General features: G+C 41.7%; 1 protein-coding gene across 1 annotated transcript in view; it reads left to right on the top strand.

The window, feature by feature from the left end:
• The first annotated feature begins 1476 nt into the window (after positions 1-1476).
• ADAMTSL3 (ADAMTS-like 3) overlaps positions 1477-9828 on the top strand; it is a 313622-nt gene continuing 305270 nt past the window's right edge. The window contains exon 1 of the mRNA XM_006885199.1: positions 1477-1743. Within this exon, the coding sequence (XP_006885261.1) occupies positions 1477-1743 (267 nt within the window). The remainder of the gene's footprint in view (positions 1744-9828) is intronic.

The raw sequence follows: 9828 nt of genomic DNA, 5'->3' as shown, positions 1-9828 counted from the left end.
GCAGAGTTTAGAGCTGTTGTACATATTGTCGCTATGAGTCATAAGCGACTGGACAGTACATAACAACAACAACAACAACAACAACAACATATTTTGAAGCATAAAGTAATAGAGTAACTTTTTTTTTTACCATCCAATAACTTTAATTCTTTGCAAATATCTGATGGGAGAAGTCAGTGACACACGATTCAGTTGTCCTCGTCAAGAGGGAATTGGAAACAGCAGCTCTCTGGAAGTTCAGACCCACCATCTCCACACGTGACAGATGGGCAATCTCCTGCTGAGTGATTTGCAGCCTCTGAAACCCACTGGAGGGTCACCTAGGAGTCCACCAGGACTTCATAGCAATGAGTTTGTACCTATTTGAGTTTGAGTCATTAAGTCTTCTATAAACTTTTTTCTTTTTCCCTATTATTATGAGAGCTCCCTCCACTATTTTTTCAAGATTTATTTGTTCTTGTTTTAGACAGAATTTGAACAAGCTAGGCCATCTACTTTCTGTCCCATGGCTAATTGGAGGCAGGCACTTAGTCCGAGTAAAGAATGATAGAAAAGATTTGACAACAGGAAGAAAGAGCAGCTGAGGTGTTTAGGCAACAGCAAAGCAACAGACATAGTTTCACAAAACTTGGCCAACTAGAGTATGGAAGGAGTCCCTGGTCAGTGCAGAAAGTAAGCACTCTTGAGCGTTAACGGAAAGTCTGTAGGTTTGAATCCACCCAAGGTTCTTTGGATGAAAGGGATCAATGTCCAGACGAAATTCAACCTCTGAAATAATAAGGAGCATAGGTCTCTGACACATCTGATGTCCTCATGAGTCAGAATCAACTCAATGACCACTGTTGAATGCTGAAAGTCAAAGTCATTGCTGTTAGGTTGGAACTTATAGCTGACCCTCCAGAGGGTTTTTGGAGGCTATGACTTGCACAGAAGGAGGTTGTCTTTTTTTTTTTTTTCAGAGCTGCTGGTGGATTTGAACTGACAACAACCTTAGGTCAGTAGTGTAACTCACTACAAACTACAGCTGTGGCATCAGATCTCCCTGAGGGGGTTAGCATCAGGCAAATAAGCCTTCACCTTAAAATCCTTAGAATGGCCTAACTCACCTGATGCAAACAAACCCCAAACCATTCCATGTCCTCATTCCAACAGGAAGCAGAATATAGGATGCATTTGAAAATGAATATCCAAGATGGCTAAAATAAGGCAAAATTTGATACCCAAATATGGTAACCTTTTAGCTGTACAAAAATACCTGCTGGATAAGTACTGAGAAAAGATGAGGTAATCCTTTGTGCCCATCCCGATGGTGGAATTCCAAGTGGAAGTCCACAGCTTGTCCTTGAATGGGGAAAAAAAAAGAAGAAGAAAAAAACATATAAAAGGATGAGATGACTCCTAGCACAGAGGGCCTGACGTCCTGGGATCCTGGTAAACTCTGTCTGCCTTCCGTTGGCTCATTTCATTGGATGATACATGTGTGTGGTCCTTTTTCTCTGCCTGCAGGACTGCCCTCCAGACGCAGAGGACTTCAGAGCCCAGCAGTGCTCTGCCTACAATGATGTCCAGTATCAGGGGCACTATTACGAATGGCTTCCAAGATATAATGACCCTACTGCCCCCTGTGCGCTCAAGTGTCATGCGCGGGGACAAAACTTGGTGGTGGAGCTGGCCCCCAAGGTGCTGGATGGGACTCGCTGCAACGCAGACTCCCTGGACATGTGCATCAGCGGCATCTGCCAGGTGAGCCGGGCTTGCCGCGCCAGGGCTGCCTAAAGTGAATCTTTTTCTTTAAAACTTTTCTTGCAAAGATGAAACTTTGTCTTTCATAATTTTAATACTAAACTATTTTTAAGAGGATGTTTTCAGGCTTTCTCAGTCATGCTTTATTTATTTGAAATGGTGTCAATTTTATCTGACTCCTTGGGTTTTGTAAATGTTTTACGCTCGGCTGGTAACAATAAGGTTGAGCAGTTTGAACCTGCCTGCTAGAACTGCAGAAGAAAGGCCTGGTGATCTACTGCTATTAAGATTACATCCTAGGATACTCTGTGGAGCAGCTCTACTCCAAACACATGAGTTGGACTGAACTTGATGGGGACTTTTATCCATGCCACATGAAAGGGTTACAAAACACATTTTCTTATAGTTCATAAGACCACTGGTTCTACAGCTTGAAAGTGCATTAGAGCTGTCTGAACGGCCTGTTAAAAACAGAGTTCTGGGCCCCAGCCCCGTAGTTTCTGGCTTGGAAGGGTGGAGGTAAGGTGAAGGATCATATTTCTAACGTGTTCTCAGGATTTTCTGTCCCAAGGATTATACTTTGAGAATCACTCCTCTCTGAAGACCAATACTATTTTCATTATTAAATGTAACTCACTCTTTGGTCTTTGAGAAAGGATACTGACTGGTTTACTGAAAAGTTACTATGAATTCACTCCAGGAATTTTTTTCCCCCGTGGTGCGTTGTAAGAGCTGTGATGCATATATGCTTTCGTTCTGTCTGTCTAGTTCTCTCTCTTTCTTTCTCCACTTCTTCACCTCCCTCCACCCACCCACCCCCCTCCCCAGCACCTCTGCTGTAGCATTGAAATTGCTGCATAGCTGCCCCTGTAGAGTTTCCTCACATAGAAGGAAATTGCCCACCTTGCTACTCTGGAGCAGAAGTTGTAGAGTCTCTCAGAAAGACGCAGGAGGCATCAATCCCAGGGGCTTGTAGTGAATGGGAAGAGTCAGAGATATCATGACAGATGCTGAAGAGCACAGCACAAGGGGACAGGATAGTATTGCACTTTCATTCTTGGCATGTCTAAAAATAAAATTTAACAAGTACTTTAGAAGAGTGTTGAATATACCATGGACTGTTAGGAGAACAAACAGGTTTGTCCTGGAGAGGGTGAAGCTGAAATGCTCCTTGGAGTCAAGGATTCTGAAGCTTCATCTGACATACTTTGGGCATGTTGCGAGGAGGGACTGGTCCTTGGAGAGGGGCATCATGTTTGGGAGAGTGGAGGGACGGCGCAGGAGAGGAAGACCCTCAATGAGATGGATCAATTCCGTGATTGGGGTGGTGGGAGTGAGTGTGTCAGTGATGGTGAGGTTGGCACAGGATAGAGCAGCGTTTAAGGCTCTTGTGCATGGGATCACTATGAGTCGCAAGCGACTTGACAGCACATAACAATAAACAACAACCATAAAATTAGCAATAAAAACAGCAAACAAATAGCCTAATCATTTAATAAGTGGTAGAATGCACAAGCATTTCATGTTTTATATATTCAAAACCACAATGTAAACCTTCAAACCCATTTCTTCTTCCTCCATCTCCCAAGATAGCAAATGATCAGTTGTTCAACTGATCATTTTGGAATCATCCTTGAATCTTTTCTCTCAACCCACAATTTCCAAGTCTTTCAAGTCTTCCTGCAAAGTTTATTTTTAATCTGCCACTTCTTTCCTGTCTAAGCCCCATCAGCTCTTGCTGACTATGAATTTATAGCCTGTTGGTCTATTCTTTGAGCTCCCACCATTGTTGTGTGAGACTCGTTCTCCACAAAGTGATTGTCTTAAGAAGGAAATCAGACCTGGTCACTGTCCACCACAGAAGCCCTGTTTTTCAGGAATGCCACATATACTTCCAATTCAGCATGCACCATCTTTCTGGGATTCATCACTTCTTTTATCTTTGACATTTGTCACATTATAGCCGTCAAGTCTATTTATTTAAGTATCCTGTATAGTTCAGCCCCTTTATCGTATCGTTCATATTTTACTCTTCTTTTCTCTCTCACTGTAACTTTGGTTTGTTTTAGTTTAATGTTTCCAAAGCTCAAAGCTTACAACATGCCTTTCTTCTGTTTCACCAATTGACAATGGTTTCCCTTTCTATCTCTCAATTTACTTTTAAATGCTGTTAGTGGTTATCACATCTCAGTTGCAATTGTTAAGTACCATCAAGTTGGTTCTGACTCATACTGACCCTGCGTACAAAAGACCAGCCTGACATGTCCCCCTAATCTCTGCTGGGTTTAAGCCCATTGCTTCAGTCACTCTGTAAACCCATGTCATGGACGCATCCTCTTCTCTTTCTTTCATTGAACCTCCACTCTTCTAAGTACCACATCCTTTTTCCAGAACTGGCCCCTCTTGACAATATGCTCTAAGGAGCTTTTTGGCTATACTTTGTCCAACACAGATGTGATCATTCTTTTGGTCTCCTTGGGCATATTCAATAATATTCTTTTCCAATGCTGCAATTTAAAGGATTCTCCATTGATGAGGCAGGTCTTACCCAGTCACATAGTATCACTCAACTTGAGGGCTTCGTGTTCCAGCACTGTAACTACATATATAACTTTTCAATTAGTAGCCATGTGTGTGTGTATACACATATATATACATATATCCACATATATATGTATATATATACACACACACACACACACATGTCAATAGTTGTAGAGGGGCTTCCGGCCTTTTGTTCATAGGGTTGCTATGAGTCATGCTTGACTTGAAGACAATCAACAACAACATATATACCAGATAATGTTCTACTACTATTCGTAGGTTTTTCCTCAACTTAGTGAGTGAGTTAGTTTGGAAGCTCATGGAGAGTTGTCTTCTTCACTTTTCTAAGCACACAATGTCTTTTCCCAGGGACCCTGGACACCTGCCCCCCAGGGGTGCCTTGCTGGAATTTGAAATTACTGGTGGCATCACAACAACATGCAAGCCACCGCATTATGACCAACTGACAGACAAATGGAAATGGTAGTAGAACTCTTGTTTGTTTACAGCCTTTTTTTTTTAACAATGAACATATATAATTAAATAACAACACAATTATAATTAAAGGTAATTTATTCTAGTGGTCAGTTGGAGCACCCACGATAATGCTTCCATGTTGAGGTTTGGAAAACTTGAGTAGGAGTTAGGGACGTGAAGATGAGGAAGGGAATTTTGAGGAAAGACACTTCCACTGGAGAAAGGGATTGATCTCAAGGTGTTTAGAGATCTTTGGCTTATTCTGTAGTGTTGAGGTGGAAAGTGTCTATGGGACAATAATAGAAATTGGAGTTGAAGGTATAGATGGAATAAAGCAAAACTCTAGTTGCCACTGAGTTGACTGATGTGTGACAACTCCATGTGTGTCAGACTAGATCTGTGCTCCTTGTAGTCTTTAATGGCTGAGTTTTTGGAAGTAGATCTATGATCTTTCTTCTGAGGTACCTCTGAGTGGATTCAAACCTCTGACCTTTCAGTTAGTAGCCAGTGTGTTAGCCATTTGCACCACCCAAAGGATCATTACGATAAGTAGAAAAGTGAAAAGGTTGATTGCTTATGAGTTTGTAAGGGAATTAAGGGGGTCATAGGATGATGTTCAGTGGGTTCAATTTAGTGAAAGAATTAAGATGGGGTTTGAAGAGAAAAAGAGAAATTTTAAAACTGTCTGAGGAGAACTTGAGTTAGAGTACCGATCTTCAGAGAATTACAGAGAGTAGAAAAATGCTGCTTTTGGCACTATTAGTCTATGAGACATCACTGTAGCTAATACGGCCATTTACCCGACAAGTGACCTCATGTCATGGATGGAGGTGGTGCGCTCTCGGGCAGCATCTAGACTTCAGATTTAAAGACAACTGAATTCAGTTCTGATTTTTCCAACTAGTTAGTTGAAGATCACTTGAAAATTCCCTTACCATCTGGGCCTTAGCCTTTCTAATATACTATTGCTAGATGCTCTGAAGTCACCCCCTGACTCATAGTTACTACACACACAGGAAATTATTCACTGCCTAGTCTTACACTGTCCACATGATTGAGTGCAGATTGGACTGTTATGATCTAATTGGTTTTCATTGGCTGATTTTTTAGAAGCTTTTTCTTAGTCCATTTGAGCTTGAAAGTTCTACTGAAACCTGTTTAGTTTCATAACAGCACAAAAAACCCTCTGCTAGCAGATGAGAATTGACTGTGTATGAGGGGCATTGGTGGGGAATTGAACCTGGATCTCTGTTATGGTAAGCAAGAATTCTACCATTGAACTACCAGTGCCTCTTTGAGTTTGTAGAAAGGAGAGCTTATCCTCCTTATTGGTCTTGCATAAATGCATAAACTTATGAAGAACATGCCTAGTGCCCAGCACAGTAGTGGCACCTAGGGGCATTCACTCAACACTGTCACCTTTCTTTGGTTTCTTTGGTGTTCACAGTCCACTGCTTTCCCCTTTATTTACTGCTTAAATCTAATGGCATCATTTGCTTCATTCACTTCCAGGGATGGAAAGGGCTTGGAGGGTAAAGGGGATTTTGAATGCTGAAATAATCTATTTTAAATGAATACCTTATATCACATTTCTGTGATTTTAATGCATGATGCCAGGTTCTTTACACCATAGCAGATGATACAACTCGATTGTTAAGAGCTGTATGTTATTTTAATTAGCCTAAAGAGATAAACACAAGATTTCAAAGGGGAGCTCGAGAAGACAAAGCAAAGTATCAGAATGAAATGTGCAAAGACCTAGAGATGGAGAATTAAAAAGAAAGAACTCATTTGATATTTCTCATACTAAAGAAACTGAGAAATAAATCCAAGCCTTGAGTTGCAAGACTGAGAGAAGAGAAGCCATGGGCCAAATGTTGAATGATCAGGGAAACATCAAAAGAGAGTGGAAACAGCCCAAATATTCAACCATAATGGAATGGATTGAAAAATTGTGGTACATTCACACATTCAGCACTCAGGTTCAATGATTCTGAAAAATACTTCATAACATGGGAGAGACCAGAGAGCATTATGCTGAGTGAACTAACTCGGTCTCATAAGGACGAATACTGCATAAGACAAGTATTTCAAATATAGAAAAATAGCTAGTAAAACATGTATGAGGATCCAAGGGGGTAAAGGATGGAATCAGAGGGTTGAGGATGAGTATGGGGGAAATTACAGGGTCACACAATTTGTTGGTGGAGGTAGAGGGTAAAAGAAATAGGAGAGATCCAGAGGGAGCTGAAAAGACAGGGTAATGTTGGGCATAGTCCAATGATGCTTCATTTTATAAAACACAATGTCAATGAAGAAAAGTAAGAGGGGGCAAAATCTGCATGTTGTTGTTGTTATGTGCTGTTGAATTGCCTGTGACTCATAGCGACCCTATGTACAACAGCCCTAAACTCTACTCTGTCCTGTGCCAATCGCACTGTCACCAATACACCCATCCCAATTACCCCAGTCACTGAATCAATCCACCTTATAGAGGGCCTTCCTCTCCTGCGCTGTCGCTCCACCCTCCCAAACATGATGTCCTTCTCCAAGGACCTGTCCCTCCTTACAACAAGTCCAAAGTATGTCATACGGAGCCTCAGAATCCTTGCCTCCAGAGCAGCTTGGTTTAACCCTCTCCTGGATGAATCTGTTTGCTTTCTTAGCGGTTGATGGTACCCTCAATACACTTCTCCAGCACCACAGCTCAAAGGCATCAATTCTCCTTCTGTCCTCCGTAGTCATTGTCCAACTCTCGGATGCATAACAAGTGATTGCAAAGACCATGGAAATCTGCATAATAAAAAAAAATTGCAGTCTTTCCAGTCACATGCTATGCATCTGAGAGCTGGACAATGAATTAGGATGATTGGAGAAGAATTGATGCCTTTGATTGTGGTGCTGGAGAAAAATACTGAATATCTATGGAGTGCCAAAAGAAAAGACAGATATATCTTGGAGAAAGTGCAACCAGAATGCTCCTTGGAGGCAAGGATGGTGAATCTTCATCTCACTTATTTTGGACATGTTGTTAGGAAAAGCTATTCCTCGGAAAGGGACATCATGCTTGGAAAAATGGAGGGTCAGTGAAGTAAAGGAAAGCCCTCAATTAGATGCACTGACATAGCATTTGTGGCAGTAAACTCTAATTTTTCAAGGCTGATAAGAGTGGCACAGGAGAGGACAGAATTCAGATCTGCTGTTCTTGGGGTCACTATGAGTCTTGCTGGACTCCACAGTACTTCATAACATAACAACGTTTGAGTAAAAGAATTGCATGCACTCCCTCAGAAGTGACAGAGAAGCTGTTCAGTTGAATTCAGTCTCTTCTCTTCAGCAGGGCAATGTTGACATAACCCCTCCTGGCTGTACCGTGTGGTGTGCACATCAGCAGTTGTGAGGCTGAGGGAAAGCAAACTGTGTACTTCTCTCTGCTGGCCTCGGGATCAGTGGACTGAGCCCTGAGCTTTATTTGGCACAGACTACAAATAATTTTTACAAGTGTGTTTACAGCTTGCTCATTTAAATAAACTTGTCCTGGGGGCTCCTGGGAATAACTCTCCATTAGCCTGAGCACCACAGAGAGCATGAGACGATTATGCTCACTGAGTGAAATTTGCTTCTGCTGCTGTTTTGAAGGCTGACTTCAATCAGAAACAGAGCCTAGTTGAAATCAGGGCTTAACTGCTTTATGATTCATGTTTATTGAACTCCCTGACAGCTGGATAGATAAAGAAACCAAACCATTTACTATTTATAAAAAAAACCCCAAACCCAAAAAAATCCCCCCAAAACACAAAACTAGCAGCGAAGCCTTAGTAAGGAGTTGTGGTTGGTAATAGAAAGATCAGCAGTTCAAATCCTCTAGGCAGTCCTTAGGAGGGGGATGGGCTGTCTCTTTGGCTATGAAGGGCTGTGTTATTCTCACTCCCTCTGGAGAGAACCATGGCCCTATGCCCACTTGTACCGTTTTCTGCTATCTAGACACTATACATCAGGCATGGTCTAAGCATTTTCTTTTATTATTCTGTCATACCCCTATAAAGTGCATACAATCATCCTCATTTTCTTTATAAAGAAACTGAAACTTGAAGTGGTTATTTCCCCAGATTGCATTACCTAGAACATGGAAGAGGTGTAATTTCAACCCAGACAATTAAATCCACAAGAACTAAAGTTTGACCTCGAGTCTGTCCTACTAGACTATAAAGACTATCTTGGGAGTAGGTTTGAGGTCTTGAACCTTCACTAATGAACAAAAACCAGATGAACTTTGGGAGGACATTAAGAAAATAATCCATTTTACAATGGTACAACCACTCAGAAAGGCAGTTTGGCACTTCCTCAAAAAACTGAACATAGAAATTCCATATGACCCAGCTATTCCACTGCTTGGAATAGACCCTGAGAGAATGAGAACTGAGGCACCAATGGAGACTTGTACACCAATGTTCGTAGCAGTGTTGCTCACCATTGCAAGAACATGAAAACAGCCCAGATGTCCAACAACAATTGAATGGATTGAGAAATTATGGTACATTCATACAATGGAATACTATGCAGCACGCAGGAGCAGTGAGTTTGTGAATTACTACCTAACTTGGGAGGAACTGGAGAGCATTATGCTGAGTGAACTAACACGGTACCATAAGGACAAATACTGTATAAAACCCTTATTGTTGAATGAGTATGAGGATCCAAGCAGGGGTGGGGGGGTAGTGGGGGTGGAAGCAAAGGGATGAGGATGTGTGTTGGGTGGGATTAATCATAGGGTCACACAATTTGATGGTTGAGTGGAGAGGAGAGGAAAATGGGAAGGGTATAGTGTGAAAAAAAAGTATTTTAATTTTTAAATAAACTAGTATAAAAATGGCGAAGAGATTGAGATTGTTCACAGCTTCAGTTTGCTCGGCTCCACGGTCAACACTTTTGTCACCAGTAGCCAGGAAATCAAAAAACGTATTGTGATGGGGAAAGCCTGCGGTTAGGGACCTCTCCAAAATACTCAAGAGCAACAGTGTCTCTCTGAAGACTAAGGTCCGCCTGATACAGGCCATGGTTTTT

The sequence above is a fragment of the Elephantulus edwardii genome, unplaced genomic scaffold (assembly GCF_000299155.1).
Source record: "Elephantulus edwardii isolate Elephantulus edwardi_28Jun2011 unplaced genomic scaffold, EleEdw1.0 scaffold00041, whole genome shotgun sequence".
In the NCBI taxonomy this organism is placed as follows: domain Eukaryota; kingdom Metazoa; phylum Chordata; class Mammalia; order Macroscelidea; family Macroscelididae; genus Elephantulus; species Elephantulus edwardii.
The sequence above is the reverse complement of the archived record's forward strand: the minus strand, read 5'-3'. Positions and strand labels throughout refer to the sequence as shown.